The sequence below is a fragment of the Gopherus evgoodei genome, chromosome 7 (assembly GCF_007399415.2).
Source record: "Gopherus evgoodei ecotype Sinaloan lineage chromosome 7, rGopEvg1_v1.p, whole genome shotgun sequence".
In the NCBI taxonomy this organism is placed as follows: domain Eukaryota; kingdom Metazoa; phylum Chordata; order Testudines; family Testudinidae; genus Gopherus; species Gopherus evgoodei.
Window position 1 is genome coordinate 103,886,120 of NC_044328.1, and position 19,963 is coordinate 103,906,082.

A 19,963-nucleotide genomic window follows, 5' to 3' on the forward strand; every position below is an offset into this window, starting at 1 on the left:
CAGTGGATAGTTTGTCAACTAAATTTTACCACTATTCGTTAAAACAAAAAAGTATGCTGGAATTTTCAAAACGACCTATGGTAGTTAGGGGTCCAATCCCCAGTTAAGATCAATGGGATTTGAATACCAAATATACCTTTCAAGTATCTTTGAAAGTTTCAGCTACCCCCTGGGAACAGCTGCAAAATTTGACATTTTTTTTACATTATGGAACCAGCTTTACAGATTTACATGAATGACTCTGAAATTTGATTTCTTGACCCCATTTCTCCTCATTTTACTAACTCAGTTGTGGGGCTCTCAGCATCTTGCATCCCACTGATTTGCCTAACCTTGTAACTGTTCAAAAGCATTTGAGTTGTGCTTGTTTTGTTGCTTAATTTTATAGCAAAAAAATTGTACTCTATAATGTTTTTGAAAACACATCAAAGCACATACCTTTTTCTCAGCTCCGTATCCTCAAGTGTTTGAGCTTGCCAGTAGAATTTGTGTTTTAATCACTTCCAACTATGTTTCCTTTCTTATATATTTTTTTTATTTGTAATATACCTGGTTGAAGGAAATCAAAATGTAGTAATTCATATGCTGCCAAATAATAAGAGTCAGAACTTCAGTGTCACTCTGAGCCTATGTATGTTAATTTACATAGTGCTCCTGGTAAAAAATAAGCATAACACAGGGGTTTTCAAACTGTGGGGTGCATCTCCCTAAAGGGCATGGAGGAATGTTCAGGGGGTGAGCGGCAATGCTAGGTGGCTCGTGCCAGTTACATGTGGCAGGGCCCAGGCTGTCCCCCACAGGGGTGGGAAGGGAGCACCACCTCCACCCTCTGATTCACCTCACCGGGTCACCCAGCCTGTGGGTCAGTGTCAACATCCTCCAGGGCAGCATCGATTTCCACTCCTGGCAGCCTCAGAGCCTATAGCTGGCTCCACCCTCAGAGACCATCGCATGAGCCTTCCCCCACCCTGACAACCTGAGGGGGGAGGGGCAGGTATTGGCCCTACCCTTGTGGTTCAGCCTGACTGCCAGGTAGAAGCAGCCCACTGCTAAGAAAGCTTTGGCTGTGCCATTGGTAAGTGTCTGTATTCAAAACGCACAGGTGTAGGTAATATAATTAAAGTTGTGTTAAGGTCTCTGTTAGGTTTGTGAGTATGCTATCAAGCATACTTTTGCATGCATCTATTTTTGTCTGGGTTGTGCGGGGGGGGGGGAGAAGGAGGCTGAGGGGGGTGCAACCAAAAATTATAACTCAAAGGGAGGGCTTAGTTCAAAAAGTTTGCAAATCACTGGCATGGTGACTAATCAGGGAAACTAGGATTAAGAAGCAGATTGAAGCATGGTCCTGAATATCCAGACTCCAAAGTCTGAAAAGGCCTAATTCAGCATTGAAAAATGAGTAAAGCGGTTCAACTAATAGAGGAAGTTCAGGACAGTGAAGGGCCTATTTGGAGATGTGAACCAGGAGAAAAAGCCAGGTGTTGAAGGAAGAAAGAGTTTTTATACCTGATAATTTGGGTTGAGATTTTGTTTTTGGTGGGCCTAGGCCCTGTTTTCTCTTCTTTGTAAATAAAGTTTGGTCAGTGAGCAACATTTTGCATTAGCTTTTTAAAGGCCATGCACGCAATGAAGGAAAATGTGGGCTTGCATTTGTGCAGATGTACTTGTCATATCCTGTAAACATGCAGACCTTATTGATTCTAAGCTCAGTAGTCCCAAACCAAATAGGATTTATTATATACATATTTAAACATTGAATTATCGTAATTTATAACATATAGACAATTATAATAGTACAAAATACAATAATGGCCAGTATGTATTACTATTGGACACTACTGGCAATAGAAAATGAGTAGGCAAAATTGACAGTTAAACTGAGGTCAGACTATTCATATAGTAGCAGGTTAACATCATGCCATTGGATGTCAGAGAGACGAGGTGGGTGAAGTAATATCTTTTATTGGATCAACTTCTGTTGGTGAGAGAGAGAAGCTTTCAAGCTACACAGAGCTCTTCTTCAGGTCATCCAACCCCCTTGTTTCGCTTATATCCTAGCATCGACATGGCTATAACAACACATTAACACTGCATATTTGGATTTCAGTCATTCCCAGGGATGCTCAGTTGTAAACAACTGAAAATTACATTAGTAGATGAATGCCATTCAAGATAATTGTCTATAACTGAAATAATTTTTCCTCCTTTATATTTGTGACTAGCTGCTATTTATAGTCTGCATAGAAACATATTTTATCATGTTTTATGGTGAAAAAAGATGTCTGCCCATGTTTCAATTTGTTTCGCACATGACACATTTTAGGAATTGAAATTTCTTCAGAAATCTAAAACAAAGTACAGATGTGTGGTTTTGTAATGGAAGTCTAAATGCTTTATTTATGTATTTATTAACAACATACATAGCTTGTTTCTGAGCATAGGAAGTGCTGATGGAATTGGAAGTTGTCCAGTTTTGTCTATATTATTGGAAAATGGATTTTCAAAATTTGAGCATCTGTGTAGCTATTAGCAATCATACTGTAGTCTGAGTTTTTAAATAAATAGCATCATTTCAGTGAGGATGTAATTATATATTGGTTTAAGAGTTGTTGATATCTAAATTCTTAGATCTGTGATAAAGGAAGACATTTTAAATATGAATTTCTAATTAAGTATTTGCTGCTACTTATAGTACAAGATAAAGAATCCTTGCCTGTTCTGTAGATATCAGTGATGTATGTTGGATCCAGTTATGATAAATGTAAGGTGAAGTTTAGTTTCATTATTGGTAAAAGAATACATCATTTTTATTTCTTAACAAGTTTGTTCAGACAATTAATGTTTTTCAGCAACTATGATACACTACTATTAATTTTATTATGAAAAGGGATTAAAAGACTTAACGTCCATGCAAAATTCCTAGACCATGGCTTCCTTTGTAATTTATTTACCTGTTCCAGTGTTAATTGTGTCACAATGTGTGCTGATGGAAACACCCAGTGACTATCATTCTACTATTTCAAAGTATTTCCACCAAAACATCATTGCCCAGGGAATCACCCAAGAAAAACTCCTCATAGCCTAATGAATTTTCTGACACAAATATTCAACTTTAATACAGAAATAATATGTAGTATAAAATAAATAATAAAGGGTGAAGCATGTAGTTATTACAGGACGGAGTGATTGTAGTCGATCTCCCAAAATGTCAGCCACCTTTGATGCAATCATTTCCTGACCCAGCAATCATGGAAGTGGCCAGCAGTCCATTTGAAACCATCCACCCACCCAGACCTTAGCATAAGCTCAAGCGTCTAACCTCATAAAGAAGATTAGAGCCACCACTGGGCAACCCCCAGCAGTCTCTACCAATGGATATCGCTAATACAGGATATTTGGTTGTCCCTATGCTCCCTTAGTATATGCTTGGTGTTAAGGACCCCTTTCCCCAAAGCTTTCAACCAAACTCTGGTCTGATTTCTCTCCCACCCCATTTTACAGAGGGCAAAACACCACCAGATAGATATCAGTTTGGCATCCAAGCAAACAAATTATTCTCAGCTATCCCTTAAGTCTGAACTGGATGTTCACAGTAAAAATATCCTAATGGATGCCTGACAAATACACACTGTCAGAGCTGAGTAACCCTGGGCAATCATCTAAAATCTCCGAGATGTCATCCCATAATTAGCGGAATGCTTTTTCATGTCATGATTTACATTTGTTCTGGCCTTGTCTAATGTGACACCAAGGAGGCTGTCCTCCATACCTACCATTTCAGCATGCTGGACCATATTACTCTGGCTAAGGAGAATAATTTCTTATACTGGTACAATCACGCTTGACTCTAGCTAGCAGCCCAGACCCCAAGCTCCCCCTTCTCTACTTAGATCATTTCTGTCCAATAGGACAAGGATCACACTAGGTGCTAGTAAGCGTTTCTAAAAAAAAAACAAAGCATGAGGTGATCCCATCTCCATGTTCCTGTGTGTTTCCTGTCTGGGGTGAACCTTCTCAGTCCTGAAACCCATTTGTATTCCTGTTGAGTGGCCGGCAGCTTGGGAGAATGAAAGCCATGCAACAAACTGGGAACTAAAAGAAATAAAATATCAGAGATCTCAGTAGCCAAATTTATTAGCTCCTAATGTGTCTCTTAAAATGACCTGGTCACCAATGACTGTAACCTCTACTTTTGGAAAATCTGAACAGGCAATAGCCATGGCTGCTCCTATAGGAAAAGGATTGTTCTCAAAACAGGCTGGGTGTGAAAACTAAAAGATGCCAGGTTTCTCAAAAGTATGGCCCTGAACTGAAATTTAGTTAAAGAGGATGTGTCCCAATACAGTAACAGCAACATGGGGATTGGATGGAGGTTTTGTGTATAGTCCACACAACTGCAACTGGCCCTGCAGCTTCCCCAGGTGTTCTCAGGATGATCAGCTCCCCTGCTCCCTCCTTTTGGAAAAATATATGCACAACTAAGTCTACCTGAGCCCCATTGTCAAACCATCAGTCCTTATTGTACCTGGATGGTTGGTGCCCTTGTCAGCTGGGATAACCTCACTTAATTTAAATGTCCCCCCACCCCCGCCAAAAAAAAAACTGCAGGGAAAATGCTGCTTTAATTAGTAACTCGCACTTCCTTTCCTATGATGATGATCAAGTCCCTCAAGATCTTCTGGGTGACAGAGAGGTGCCTGTCCACCCTGTGGAATCACAGCCAAGTATACCCCTCCATCATTTGTCTTGTAACAAAGATGCAGATGGGAAATTTGCCATTTGTGAAAAAAAAATAGAAAGAAGGTGCAAAGGCACAATTTCCTAAGCAATCCCACTCTTCTTTGGTCAGTGGTGATAAATTGTTCCACATATTCCTCCTGACTGGGCCAAAGATCAGGAGGTCTTGTCTCCCACTAAATTGAAGAAACATGTTAAAACCTGAGGTACAGAACCAACCGGTGCTTGATGCCACTGATTAGTCCAACAAACTTAAACCTACTGGTTACTAAGTCACCAAAGGTGTCCTGGAATCCTGACTGGCTGTCATTCCACTGCCTCTGTCCTAGCTGATGAGAATTCTGAGACTGAACCTGAGACAAATTGTCTGAACCCATGATCTCAGCTTGAGTCAATCATGGCAGAGCTGCCAATGGGAAAGAGGTAGAACAGAGCTCCACCTGCTTAGCTGGTGCACATACTTATCCCACAGTCCTCATTTCAGCCCCCTGATATCTCTTTTCAGAGACGCCAGCAAAGATACCCTGGCCAGGTAACCCCTTGACTAGCAAAGCTGATGTGGTGTGGGCAGGGGTGGGAGGGAGGAGATGGGTTGGGGCTGGGCTGGACTGAAATTTTAAAGTTGCAAAAGCCATTTAGATGAAATGCATGATCTCATTTAAAAAGAAGGAAACTTAGTTGGATGCTTCTATAGTTATGATTTAATAATGGACTGAAGTAGCTTATAGGTAATATCTTTTTCTTTTCAAATATAGCTTGCTGATGATCAGGGATTGGTTTTGATGACCACTGTTGCCATGCCAGTATTTAGTAAGCAAAATGAGACTGTAAGTACTCAAACTGTGTTTCTACCATGTCTGCAATGAAGTTTAATAACTTGCAGAACTTTTTGATTATTATTTATTTTGCCTTTTGCGTCTACTGTTAGAATAAAATTAAACAGATGATACATATATTTATGCACAAATAATTATAGTGTAGAAACTATAGTTCTCAAAATAGTTAATGGTGTTATGTCTAAGAGAAAACACCTAGATGATGAATTTGATGCAGTGGTATTAGACCCATGTGTCTTCTTACTTCTACATTAGCTTTGTTACAGCAAGTAATCTATATACATTTTCTCCTCAGACAAACTTCTTATCTCAGATAGGTCCAGCACATTAACAATATTCATATAGGTGGTTTGAATAGCTGTATTTTACAGACCTGTCATTTTAACATCCTGCTATATTATTAAAGAGAATTACATATACTTCTCCCATAGTGTTTAATTTTTCTCTCTTGGATATCAGATAGCAGTGCAAATTGGAAAAGAAGAAAAGTCATATGTTTATCTGTAGCATTTCATCTTAAAACTGCTTCATAAGTAGAAGAGTTTAATTGAGGGAGACCTTCCTTATTTGCTGAAAGTTTGCACACTTCCTTGATTTCATTTTCAGGCCAAGGAAAGGAGGTCAACTGCTGATGGAGTGTGTGGCCAGCCACATTAGCTGCAACCTCACCTTATCTTTTTAAGTAGTTGGCAGATTAGGTTACGGTCTGTACTCCTTAGTACAATTTTTACAATGTGAAAATAATTATTGATGGCATGCGTTGTTTCAACAGTGATTGTTTATTCTTTTGAGTGGCCTACATTTTCTTTTCAAACAGAGATCCAAAGGAATTCTTCTGGGAGTAGTTGGCACAGATGTTCCAGTTAAAGAACTTCTGAAGGCCATTCCAAAATATAAGGTAATTTACATATGAGTATTGTGGCAGAGTTCTGACCTTGTCCCTGTGGGTCCCGCGCTTCTAGGTGGTTTATGCTAGCCTCAGTGGCTCACTGCAACCCTCCATGTAGAACCTTCTCTCTCTAGAACCAGGGTTACAGTCTACTGAGCCCTTTTCATCATAAGCCAGCAAGGAGGTTGGTGAGAGAACTCCCACAGTTTCTGTTGTCCCTAGGGGCTTATTTCACAACAGTTTAGCCTCCTGTCCTGACAGGGCCTGACTTCCCCTCCCAGGAGGTATTTCTGTAGTGGCAGGTTGGGGAGAACCTGGGCCCGCCCTCTACTTTGGGTTCCGGCCTAGGGACCCTAATGGCAGCAGTTGTTGGCAGCCAACCTTTCACTGCCAGAGTTGCTACATTTCCCTGGGCCACTTCCCCACACCTCTCCTGCTTCTCCCTTCTTCACCCTTACCGTAGGGCTCCCTTACCGATGGTTTGAGGATGTCTTCATTAACCAGCCCTTCAGCTGCACTTCCTCTCCCCAGCCTGACTGGAGTGATCCCTTTTATAGTATCAAAAGGGCCTTAATTAGAGTCAGGTGTTCACATTACCTTAATGGACTCACCTGACTCTTTGCAGGTTAATTGGAGTCACGTGTTCTCATTAGTCTGGAGCAGCCTCTGCTCTGGTCAGTCAGGGAACAGAAAACTGCTAATCCAGTGTCCATTGTGTCTGCCTTCGACTACTTTGTTGTACCCAACTGCCCTGGGTTATCGCAGTATGTATTCAGTATATTTAGAGTATAGGGCTAAATTAACAATAATATTTTAGATTTATTTATTGCAAGATATATAGCACCCAATTTACATATCCAAATTCATGACAGAATCAGAAATGGGACCCCAGGGGAAAAATGCTGTACACACTTCTACTTGGGTTAATCCTTAGTAACTCCACTGACTGACTGATGTTACCATAGAAGTCTTAATTCTCTTGCGCTAATGACTAAATCTCACAGCTCCACCAATCAAGTCAAATTTCTATTAGTCAGTGCGGGGGCACAACATTCTAGATTTTGTACACTTTTATAGTCCCCTCTATCAATAAGTGTTCATAAATAAGTGAAGTCAATAAAATAATTGTCAGAATTCCATGCTACAAAATATCACATACATATATTAACCAGAAAATAACTTTGGAGGCTTGCATATCCTTGTATGAAAGCCAGACAAAGATGTACTCAGTCCATCCTTAACTTTCCTTTCAGAATTCCTGCCTGCCTAGATCTTCTCGATCTGAAATCTCCTATGTCCTTGAATTAAAGCAAATGCCGTCTTTTATAGACTTGTTTGACACTGTCCAACACAGTTAACTGTTGTCTTTTGTGCTGCCAAAAAATTGATATGATCTGCATTACCTCTTAATATTTATTTTCAAAAATATTATACCTTATTTTTGTTACCTTTTTTTTAGCTAATGTGAGATACAAAGGGAATGTGTTTTTTTTTCTTAGTGCATATATTCCCTTATATTTAGTTTTCCAAATTTATAGATGACACTTATAAAACTCTTTAAAAAGAGCTATAAATAAAATAGAGTACGCAAAATAAACTTGGCAATCATGAATCATTTGTAGCTTGGTAAAATAGGTTAGTGATGAATGTAAAGGTGGTACTACTTTTCATTTAGGTTTGATCCAGTATATTATTATTTCACTAGTCCTCCACTTCTGAAGTGCTAGATTATAATCCTGTTTAGGTAACAAGTGAACATTAATGTGATGGTTTCAACATAATCACTAATGGAAGTTTCTTTGCAGTACAAATAGGCAAATACTGTAATGCCATATGCCTCTATTTGAGATAGGCCCACTATTTGAATAGCAGAGGTGCTGCAGGTAACACTTAAATTGTACTGAGTTTATTCAGAACATACTTCCTTATCTCAGTCATGCTATCTGGGTCTTAGTTACTAGATCATCTAAATCATCCAGTTTTCTAGTGGAACAGCGGGCATTATTGAGATTCTAGGAAGTCTCAAAACCAGAGAACCTCAGTTTCCAAGTTCTACTGTTAATTTCATTATAACTGAATACAATAGCAATTACTGAATGTTCATGAATGATTTGCTAATGATACAGTAAGATGACAACAGACAGTTGTAGGAGCTTAAGAAATAATGAGGCCCAGTCTACACTTGACAGACATAGCTTTACCGATCTAACCCCCAGTATGGACAATGCTAGGTCAGTGTAAGAAATTCTAGTTACCACCTCTCGGGGAGGTAGATTACCTACACTGATGGGAGCAGCCCTCCTACCAGCATAGGTAGTGTCTACACTAAAGTGCTACAGTGAAACAGCTGAAGTGCTGTAGCTGTGCCACTGTAGTGTGTTAGGTGTAAACATACCCGGAGACAATATTGGTCAGCATTATAGGTGGTGGTCTCCCCACATTCCAGCAGCCTAACTGTTTTGTAGGCATCATAAGAAAGAAGAGTTTGAAGGAGAGTTTTGAAGAAGGGTAACAAGGTTGCTTTGCAGATGTTTATGAGGACCTCGTCCCAAGCATAAAGAGCAGCATGGGAGAAAGCACAAAAGTGCTTGTTTAACATTAACAAAAATGGGCAATGGAGGCTTACATCATGAATGGATCAGAAGCAGGAGATGACATCTCAATAGTGAATGAGAGCTGATAGGTTGGGTGGGGATAGGTCCTGAAGGACCTTTAAAGAGAAGACAAGTAGCTTATGTCTGATGCAATAGGGAAGGGGAAGCTCAAGCTAGTGGATGAATACAAAGAGAGGGGTCACTTACAGGGTTAAAATAATTAGCTAGGAAAATTGTCTTTGCAGCAGCATTCTACATGGATATGAGTGGGACAAGATTATATTTGCCAAGGCTCAGGAGAAGGATGTTGCAATAATAGAGACACAAAATGATGAGAGCCTGGATGAGAGTTTTAGCTATATGGCTGAATACGAAAGACTGTATCTTAGAGATGTTATGCAGAAAGAATCTGAAAGAGTTTGACATAGCCTGAATATGAGGACCTAGAGAAGTCTGAGTTGATGATGATGCCCAGGTTACAAGCCTAAGTGACAGGCAGTATTAGGAGGAACAGACAGCAAATGTGAAAAATCGGGACAGGGTGGGGGGGTAATAGCCTATATAAGAAAAAGACCCCAAAATCGGGACTGTCCCTGTAATATCGGGAAATCTGGTCACATTAGCAGGATGGTGGTGTTGTCTAGAGTGATCAAGAAAGGAGGCATGGGACAGTTTCTTGGTTTTGGTTTCTGTTGTTTGTTTTGGGGTGCTCAGGAGCAAGAGATTAAAAACTCTGTTTTATCTATGTTGACCGTATTATATAGTGAAGGCTCAGTCTGATTCTATGAAATAATATATGTCTCTCTTTCTGAGAAATAGATTTTGATTTCAAGGAGGTATTTTACGCTACACTGTGTAACACAAAAGAAGGTAATTGTAACAGGCACTTTATTATTATGCAGTTTAATTATGGAGGCAAAAAAAGTTTGAATTATAACATCCATTTTTAACACACTATAAGCATTTGTCAATTGTATAATATGAAGTATCTTTATTTTGATGGAAGAACATGGTCAGTATATGGGATGTACTCCTATAGATGCAATATATGGAATGCTTTATTTATTCAGTGACATTCATCTAGGGACATGATACTATTGCTTGGATACTATGGAACTCTGCTACCTTGGAATTCTGTTAGCTTGGATGAGATGGGCTTTGGGCAGTGAAAGATGAACAGTAACAATGAGCTGTTACCAGCAGTCCTTCCTCGGCAAAACTTGCATTGATTTCAGTGGGAGTTTGTCCTTAGGGTGACCAGCTGCCCCAATAAAATCGAGACTGTCCTGATATTTAACCCTTTGTCCCACGTCCTGATCAATATACGATCGGGATGCCATTTGTCCCGATATTTAGGTAAGGAGGTGAGCGGGAGGGAGGCGCTGACCCCGTGGGTGCTCCGGGGCTAGAGCATGCACGGGGAAAAATTGCAGCCAAGCTCCCCTCTCCTCCTCTCAGCGCGCCATGTCCCCGCTTCTTCCCCCCCATAGCGCTTCCTGCCACCTAACAGCTGTTTGGCAGCACTTAGCACGTTCCAGGAGGGAGGGGGTAGGAGCATGTATGTGGTGCGCTCAGGGGAGGAGGCTGAGAAGAGGCAGGTCAGGGGCGGGGACTTGGGGGAAGGAGGTGGAATGGGGGTGGAGTGAAGGCATGCAGGGGTGGGAAGAGGTGAGGGGTGGGCAAGCACCCACCCAGCAGAGCGGAAGTCAGCGCTGTAGAGGTGAGTGGCAGGCAGGTGGGTGAACAGGCAATCGAGCGGTGGGTGGGGGACTGAGGAGGGATGCAGTAAGCCAGCGGCAGGCTGGGGGGGATGAAGAAGGAAAGATGCAGTGTGAGGGCGAGTGAGGAGAGGATGGGACATGGGGCAAAGCCTGGGAGGAGCGGTGGTGGACTGTGAGCGGGGCTGATGGCACCCAAATATGTCCTGATATTTTAGTATGGTGATCTGGACACCCTATTTGTCCTGAATGAAGAAAGTGGGATTTGACTCCTTAATATTTAATTCTTACGTGTCACTTTGCAGTGGTCATATAAAGTTTCTTCCCTTTTGAAATAATCTATCAGTATGAGACAGAGTTCCAATATTTCTAATGGGGAATGCTGCTGGAAGCAGCAATGTCTCTGAAAATGGAAGAAACATTTTAATTGCAAACATTGTACATCTTCAGGCATGGCACAAACCATGATGAAGTGCCACACTTGAAGGCACAGAGCACTTCAAATAGATAAATATTGTTTCTAGGATGTATCCCACCCACATTTATTTCATTATCTGACTTCAATTGTTTCAATTTTTACTGCAATTATCACCATATAGGCAATTATAGGCAATTATATGTGAGATCTGATATTTAGCCAGATTCAAGTTCACATGTCATAATATCATTGGTAAAATATGTCCAAAATTGTTTTCTTTTCACTTTGTGAAGAGATGTGAAAAGCCTACCACCTTCTATTACCCTTATTGCAACTGCTAATTCATGAAGCAACCTTCTCTATGGCAGACAGAATTGAATATATATCTGATAATTCTGAGCGAAGTACAATATAAATCTCAATCAGATAGGAGCTCTTGCTGATCTAGCTATAATGCCACCCTGAGTTTTATCTTTCCAGTAAATTACAGAAATCTTCAGACTTGCTGTTCTAGTTATCGCTGTGAGAAATGGCTCTGACTATTGACTGTTAACATTTCTATCCAGATCATTTTGTACTAGGACCCATTTCAACAGAGCATTTAAGTATGTGCTATAGTTCATCCCTGTTTGGTAAAGTTTTAATCATGTACCTGAATTTAAGCATATATGTCAGTGCATTGCCAAAGATGGATCATTTGCTGAATCAGGGCTTTAATAGGAGATAGTGATTTTTATAAAAAGTAGTTTAATAACAACAAGAAATTTAAGCTGACTGACAAACCAGGGTACTACTAGCTTGGAAAGGATTGCAGTGTACTTAAGTATTTGAACACAATGACATTCTTTATTATGTAACACATGGGATAATTTTACAGATAAATGTTACATCGCAGTGTCTCAAAACTGAAATAATTCAGTGGAAAAGATAGTGATTGATATCTAAATCTATATACAAATCTTTATGATGGTAACATTGAGTTATGTACAGCACCTACAGAAAGATACTGTATCAGTGCCAAGTTTACGCTAAGGGATGTTTTAATGACCATATCAGTGATTTGAAAGTGTGTTTATTGTAGTCAGTGGGTACAGCCAACTGTGTAACAGGAATATTATCAAAAGGTAGGATTGTTATTTAAATAAGATCAGTGCTAATTTTGATTACGTGTATTTATGGGCCTAATGAAACATTTCATTGCTCTCAAATGAGTCCCCAAAATGCCATTCAATCCAGAAATATAAATTACATGAACTTCTGCATTAGAATTAATCCTTGTTCTGTGTATATAGAAGTAAACTTGAAATAATTTGGTAATGAAATATCCTCAACACTGTTGTATGTAAATATCACTGATAATAGGTCACCTCTTGTTCAGCCTACTCATGGGAGCAGTCCCATTGATATCAGTGGTTCCACTGATCTAATGCAGCCACTTGCACAAGTAAGGAAGCAGAACCAATATCCCTTCATTTTAGCACATAGTGTTTCACATCACACCTGTTATGTTTTTCTTTTATAAATAATGTTTTAAAAAGTTCACATCAAGTATGTAGGAATAAGTAGCCGAGATAGCAAAATGTATTTGTGACATTTTAAAATTGTGCTATTTACCAAGTTCACAGAATGTCAAGGATTGGTGCTTTGCATTCTTTTTAATGAAATATTGTGTTGAGATAAGGGTTATGAATGCCACGTGTAAGCTGTAAATGACTAAATGTTTGGCTGCTTGCTTGTTTCAGAATTCACTCAAGACCAAGCTAATTAATACTCCTTTCTCGTTTATTCTTAGTTAGGTATTCATGGATATGCTTTTGCAATTACAAACAATGGATACATTTTGACACATCCAGAACTCAGACCATTGGTAAGAAAGCTATTTGTTCACTTATTTTATGCATTTATAGTTATTATATTTACTTAATGTGTGAAGAATATAATATTGGTAATGAAGATCAAAATATAATACCTCATGCCTGTGAGAAATGCCACTTTTGAACATAGGGTTGAGTGTAAATGCTTAGTATATTTTACAACATAATAAAAACAAATGTTAACACAAATAATTCCATGGTACATAAATATACAAGTTAGTCTCTAAAAGATATAGACCTCTGTTATATAGAATGCCAAACCCCCAAAATTGCTATAATTATGTGCATTTTACACTGAAATTGAATGCTCTATTACTGTGTAATAACCCCTATTTGTCATTTTAAAGTGGATTCCAATTTAAAATATGTACAGAATTTTCCAAAAAAGAACATTTTATAGTCAAATAGGAACACAAGGGATTTTTAGTAAAATAGCAACAAAGTTCACCTTTATTTCCTTTGTCATCTTGTTTGCATTAATCAAAATAAGTAAAATAGACGTGCCCATTATGCAAATATTTATTGACATAATACCCTGGAGAATAGCTTTGTTCTTGATTGCATCATTGTTTAGGAACAGTGCATACAAGTGTTCAGTCACCATCAACCCTTAGTAAAGCACTGGTGTTAATGAATTCACTCTAGTAGACATGTGGGTGCCATATGTATTTCTCTAGCAGGCACTTAGGGTAATATCTGATTTCAACAATATTTTAGTAGAAAACAGCAATATTAATTGGATGGCTAATTTCATATATAAATAAATTAGAATTATTGAAAAGTATGATTTGTGAAGTCATTAGCATATCCTGCATTGTCAGTCAGCACAAACATTTTGTCTGTCTAACATTTGGATTACGAATTACACACTCAATTAACATTTGTATTTGAGTTGATTGTTTCCTTATTTATTATTTGACTGGAGGAAAGCAAATGAAAAGATCAGCTCTGGAACTTACATGGGTGAATGGAATAGCTTTTTTCTCAGCAGCTGTTGGATAGAAGTGGAGAACTAAGCAAGGAGCAAGATGCACGTTATAGTATCTTTAAAGGCACCCTAACAGAAATTTGCTCATTACATTTTTTTTTTATACAGTAAGGAGGATTTCTCTTTCTGTTAAAAGTACCTTGTACTTCCATCTGTTGTTCAAATTTGTAGTGTATCTGTGGCAAGATAGTGCGTGTGTGTACCATATATGTAAACACAGGGATTGCTATAGTGGGTCAGTACCATGGTCTATCTAGTCCAGTATCTTGTCTTCAACAATTTGCAGCACTAGATGATCCAAAAGAAGGTGCAAGAAACCCCACAGTGGGCAGAAGTCTGGTAACCTGCCCCACCCTCACCCCCAGGAATGTCTCATCTTAATCCTTAGTAGATCTAGAGATTGTCTTCAATTGTGAAGTATAAGATTTTATATCTTTCCAAGATTTTGTTGATATTAACTATTATAACTGAATATTCTTCCTATTCATATAACTGTCTAATCCTTTTTTAATCTTACTAGCCTAAATGGTGTCCAGCAGCGATGAGTTCCACAGTTTAATTACACTTTGTGTTGGAAGAAAACCTTTTCTTGTGTGATAAAAACCTTTTATCAGTTTTTAATTTGCCACCTTTTAAATTTAATTGAATACCCTTTTTCCCTCACGAGAGAGAACTGAGCTCCTGATCAACCTTCTCCATACCATTCATTATTTTATATACTTTGATCATATCTTCTCACGTTTGACTCCTTGCTAAATGAAACAATCCTAATCTTTTCAATCTCTCTTCATACAAGAGTTTTTCTATCCTCCTACTCATTCTTGTTTCCCTTCCCTGAACCTCCTCTGATTCTGCAATATTTGTTTTGGAGATGCAATGGCAAGTATTTCAGATGAGGCTGCCTCATTGATTTACATAATGGCGTTATCATTTTTTCAGTGTTATTCCTCATCCTTGTCTTTACCCATTTTTACATCTTGTTTGCTTTTTTTGACTGCGGTTGCACACTGAGCAGAATCTTTATTGAGCTGTTCGCAGGGTTGACCAGGTCCCTTTTCTGAGTTGATATAGTTAATTTAGAACCTTGTAAGTAGAGCCCTGAAAATCTGCAGGTATCTGTGGCTATCTGTGGATGCGGATTTCCATAGACCATTTTTGTGGCTCTCAACGCAGATGCAGATACAAATTTTGTATCTGCATGGGGCTCTGCAGCACACACACACCTGAAAGGAGCAGCTGTTACCCAGCCTGCTGGGCATTCTGGGAGTTGTAGTCCCCAGCTTGCTCTGAGGAAGGAGGTAAACTATAACTCCCAAAAGGGAATGAACCAAGCACAGTTTTGAAGGTGGGGTTGTTCTTTAAATGAGCAGGCAGCAATAACTGCATGTGTTAGAGCCTCCGTAACTGCGTAGAGGTGTCCCATCACAGGAAGAGCAGGACTGCATAGAAGGACTCAGAATTGTAGCCTCCTGCCTGGAGCGAGAAAGGACATATGGCAGGGTCAGAGCGGGTGGCAGGGCAGGAAGTCTCTGGGGGGAAGTGGAGCCAGGGGGCAGTTGGGGACTTGACACATCTCTGCATCACTGCTGCACAGTGTCCTGTGGAGCTATTTAGAACCCTGCAAATCTGCAGATATCCACGAATATCCACATCCGCGGATGCATCTATCTGCAGACAGTTTTTGTGGCTCGGCTGCGGATACACCTTTATGTATTCGCACAGGGCTCTACTTGTAAGATACATATACAATTTCATTTTTCTCCTCCAGCATGCATTATCTTACACTTACCAACATTTAAATGTCATCTGCCATTGTGCTCTCCATTTACCTAGCTTAATAAGATCTTCCTGAAGTACTTTAGTCTTCTATGCACTTGACTAACCCAAATAACTTTGTCTCATCTGCAGATGTTGCTACCTCCGTGCTCACCCAATTTCCAGATTGCTAATAAATATATAAAACAGCATCAAACATAGTCTGGACCCATGAGGTTGCCTGCTGTTCACCAAGATGAAAACTCTTTATTCCTATTTTTTGTTCCCTGACTCTTAGCCAGTTTTTGATCCATGACAAAATTTCGCTTCAATGTTTGTTTTTTGGTTTCAATCTTGTTTTTAAAAATCTTGAAGGGTTTGAGCATGAATGTGAACTCTGCCTGGGAGGCAACTTTAACATGTGCAACTAACACTTAATTGGTTTCATTGGCCTTGGCTGCATTAAAGGGCTCGTAGCTTGATGTACGTGAATTGGTCTTTAACCATTTTCTTCCGTGTATTTTCGATAAACAGAGGTTCTTCTGTATTGTTCCTGTATGTCTTCCTTTTCCACCTGTTTTTAGTTAACAAACCATATTAACTGAGGAAGTTGCAAGGACACGTTTGAATTTAGCCAGGAATGCTAGTACAGTGATAAAGCACAGATCTTGTTCCTTGTTATTGGAGTTGAACTGATAGAATTTCACATACACATTTAACAATGAACCAAAGAATTCTGTTCTATCCTATAATAAGAGGTTTGCATACTTTACTTCTGTGGTCCAGCCCTCTCTCTCTAGAAATCAGCCAAATAATAGTGGTTAGGTTGGATGACAGTCAGGGTAGTTGATATTTTTTTTAAATTCAAACAACTTGCAACCATCAAGTTCTGCACATAGCTGACCTATATAACCGCATGATCATCTTATCATTGTCTGTGTCCTCCCTCCACCCATTTCCTCCCTTTGTTCATTACCCTTGTTGAATATTTGTCTCGAATAACACCATAAGCTATTTGAGGCGGTGATTGCATTTTTCTGTGTGTATGTATAGCACTTAATATAATAGGGCAATGAACCTCACTGGGGTCTTTGGGCAATGCTGCAATATAGATTAGTAATAATGATGATGATCTCCTGTCTAACACGTGTAGACTGAGGGTGAAATCTTGGCCCTACTGAAGTAAAGGGCAGAACTCCCAGGATTTCACTCAGCTACTTCTATAATGTGAAACAGCTATGCACATACTGTGATGTCAACTGTACCACACATTCCATGGCACTCTGGCAGATTTTTCATTTTTGGACTAGAGAACATTACAACAGACAAGCTGTGGGTTAATAAATGTTTTTAGCATTATCTCCTCTCCCCACTCACCACCTCCACTACCCACTCTCTAGTGTACGTATCTCATTGCAAAGAGGGAGTGGATGGGGTCAAAGCCATGAATCTACTGATCTGGGATAAGACAGCTCTCTTGGTGTCATCACGTCCTCCCACCCTCAGCTTAACTCTGCACTGAAGATGATGCGAGAGGAGGGAGTGTGAGAGCAGTGACCTACTTCCTACCTGTCCTTGGTTCCCATCTTTCTTAGGGCCTCTCTACATGGTGGGATAATGTGCAGTAGAGGGTGTGGTTTCTAAAGCACACTGATGTGCTAAGCATTAATTGGTCCATGTGCATAGTAAAGTTTCCTAGTGCTCTTTAACGTAGTACCACACTATAGTAAAGTGCAACAGGGAACCTTTAATACAAACTAGCAAGTCTGTATGGACCAAACAATGCGCAGCATATTAGTGCGCTTTAGAAGTCGCACCTCCGTAGTCTGCATTACCCTGCTCTGTAGACAAGCCCTAAGTGTCACCATATTAGTCCACATCTTCTCTGGAGCCTTGCAACAGAAGGTAAAGGTGTCAGTGGAAGTACTTATGGTGAAAGAGGCAAGGGAGGAGGAATTACTAGGCAGAAATTTAAAAAAACAAAACAAAACCCCAAAACCCTATGTGGAGATACATGGATGGAATGAGTGGAAGAGAGAGAGACTAGAAAGGGGAAAATAAAAGAGAAAGTAAAAGGAGAAAAAAACTCTTAGGTTAAATACTTTTATTAAATGAATTTAAATTTCTTTATTTTCTACATGTGTAGATTTGGAGGAAAGAAAATAAGAAGGCACTAACTAACTATTTAAGCATTTCTGTTACATTTGTGTTACTAATTGTTTGCTGTTGGTACAGTGCTGAAATAATTGGTATTCTGTTCTTATCCACTTTTTAGAGGTCAGGGGGAGGCAGGGGTGTTCCTTTTTTGGAACTTATCACAGTCAGTATTTCCCTTTTCTTTGTGTATTGAGGTGAATATTTTGTTGAAGGTGTGATTCATTTTCTTGGATATGGCATCGGCTCTTTTAATTGAAAAGATGTTCTAAAAATGGAGGGAGGTGAGGTGAGATTTTCTGTTTGATAGGGTTCAGCACCCTCTCTAGATAACCATCACTTCATCCTTGGTTCTTAAATAAACTTCTGAAGATCATTTTTTTTTCTCATGGAATGCACCTTGTGGCCTGTATTTTCACACAATACATTTGTATATTTTAAAGCCCCCCTACAAGAGTTTTAAAACATGTACACCCACAAACCACCTTCTCATCCTCCTTCTGCAAAGTACTGACTTCAAACACTGTATTATAAATTATGTATTATCCATTCTTTATGCAGTAGATTTTTAAGGAACAAATTGTAATGAAATCCAACAAGAGAGCCTAACGTAAATTAGTCTGGCAAATGGTGTTACCCACCTTTTTGTGTTAAGTTGTGGCAGTATTTTTTAATGGGAGAAATGAATACATTACCATCAACACCCCTCTCACCGCTGTACGTCCTGGGTGTATTTATCTCATTACCTATACAATCTTCCTTCTTTATAAAATCAAAATGTTGGGAAGCGTGCCCAAAAGCTGTCAGCTGGAGTGAGCTCAATACAGTACGTTCAGTCTATCTTCCTTTCAGTTTTTGGAAGAATCTTTTTTAAAATCGGCATAATCTAATCACTGCATATTGACAAGCTTTCATTGACTGCAGTGGGGCTTTTGTTTATGCAATGATGGCTGGACTGGGCCATTATGGATGTAATTCTTTTTATAAGAAAATTACAATTATTGTGGGCCAAATCCAGGTCCCATTAAAGCCGATGAGGAAACTCCCTTTAACTTCATGGCAATCAAGATTCGGACATGCATGCAGGATTGGAATTAAATAGTTAACGGAAGCTATTAGCTAAAACTTCTGCAAAATTTGGGGTTACCTCCAATCATACGTTGTACCAGCTGGATTCAAACTGGTTTAGATTATCATTAGTTTTGTCTGAGATGATGTAATGCTACTATACTCATAGACTCCTGAGTGGCTAACTCCAATGAGCCATAGCTGTTGAATTCTGGAGTGACATGGGAAAGAGAGGCATACTGTTTCTTGAGTAACTCCCTTTGCGGGTGCTGAAAAGATAGGCAGGCTAGTAACAGCTGGGTGCGGGAAGGAGGAGGAGGTTTGTAATATGTAAGGATTTTATCTTATTTAATCAGTATCTTTTGCCATTCAGCTTGGAGCCTTGCTAGCTACAATACTAGCTAGCTACATGGTTGGTCAAGTTGGGTTTATATTTTGCAAACTGTTTTTTATTGTTTGTGGTGGTGGTGATTTTCTCTTTATTTTCTCCCATTTGTTGAATAAACTTTACTTTCATTTAAGATAAGTGGAATTTTTTGTGTAGACTGTTAGTGGGAACAATCATTGCTGGGCACCCTGCAGGGAAAGAAACTGATTTCTGACCTCTAGTGCTGCAAGGATGTTTTTACAGACCATTGTGGTCATGCAGGGGAGGTCAGTGGACTATTCCAGGAGGACTGTGCCTGTGTTTAGTTACATTTTTCCACCAAAAGGTTAATAAGAGTTGAATAGTCCAGTTGTAGCTCTGAGAAACAGTTTTTCATTTTTTTCCCCTTCGTATCCCACGTCTCTTGAGGCCATCTCTTACTTTTCATTCTCTTCCTGTGATAAATATTTTTTCTTTTTGGCTACATTTGTTGTCATTAGCTCTGTCACACTAAACCAGGTCTTTCATAGCCAGTGCACCCACGCTAGGAATACCAGGAGACATT

The 19,963-nt window shown here is 39.4% G+C and overlaps 1 protein-coding gene across 7 annotated transcripts in view; it reads left to right on the plus strand.

Annotated features, from left to right (window-relative positions):
* The window catches only part of CACNA2D3 (calcium voltage-gated channel auxiliary subunit alpha2delta 3), an 828,400-nt gene that overhangs the window by 636,560 nt on the left and 171,877 nt on the right, over positions 1-19,963 (plus strand). For all 7 annotated transcript variants that reach the window (XR_004001243.1, XM_030569375.1, XM_030569373.1 and 4 more), the window contains 3 exons: positions 5,493-5,564; positions 6,391-6,471; positions 12,985-13,059. Coding sequence is in view for 6 of the 7 variants with exons in the window: in XM_030569375.1 (XP_030425235.1) it covers positions 5,493-5,564; positions 6,391-6,471; positions 12,985-13,059 (228 nt within the window). In the remaining variant the exon portion in view is untranslated. The remainder of the gene's footprint in view (positions 1-5,492; positions 5,565-6,390; positions 6,472-12,984; positions 13,060-19,963) is intronic.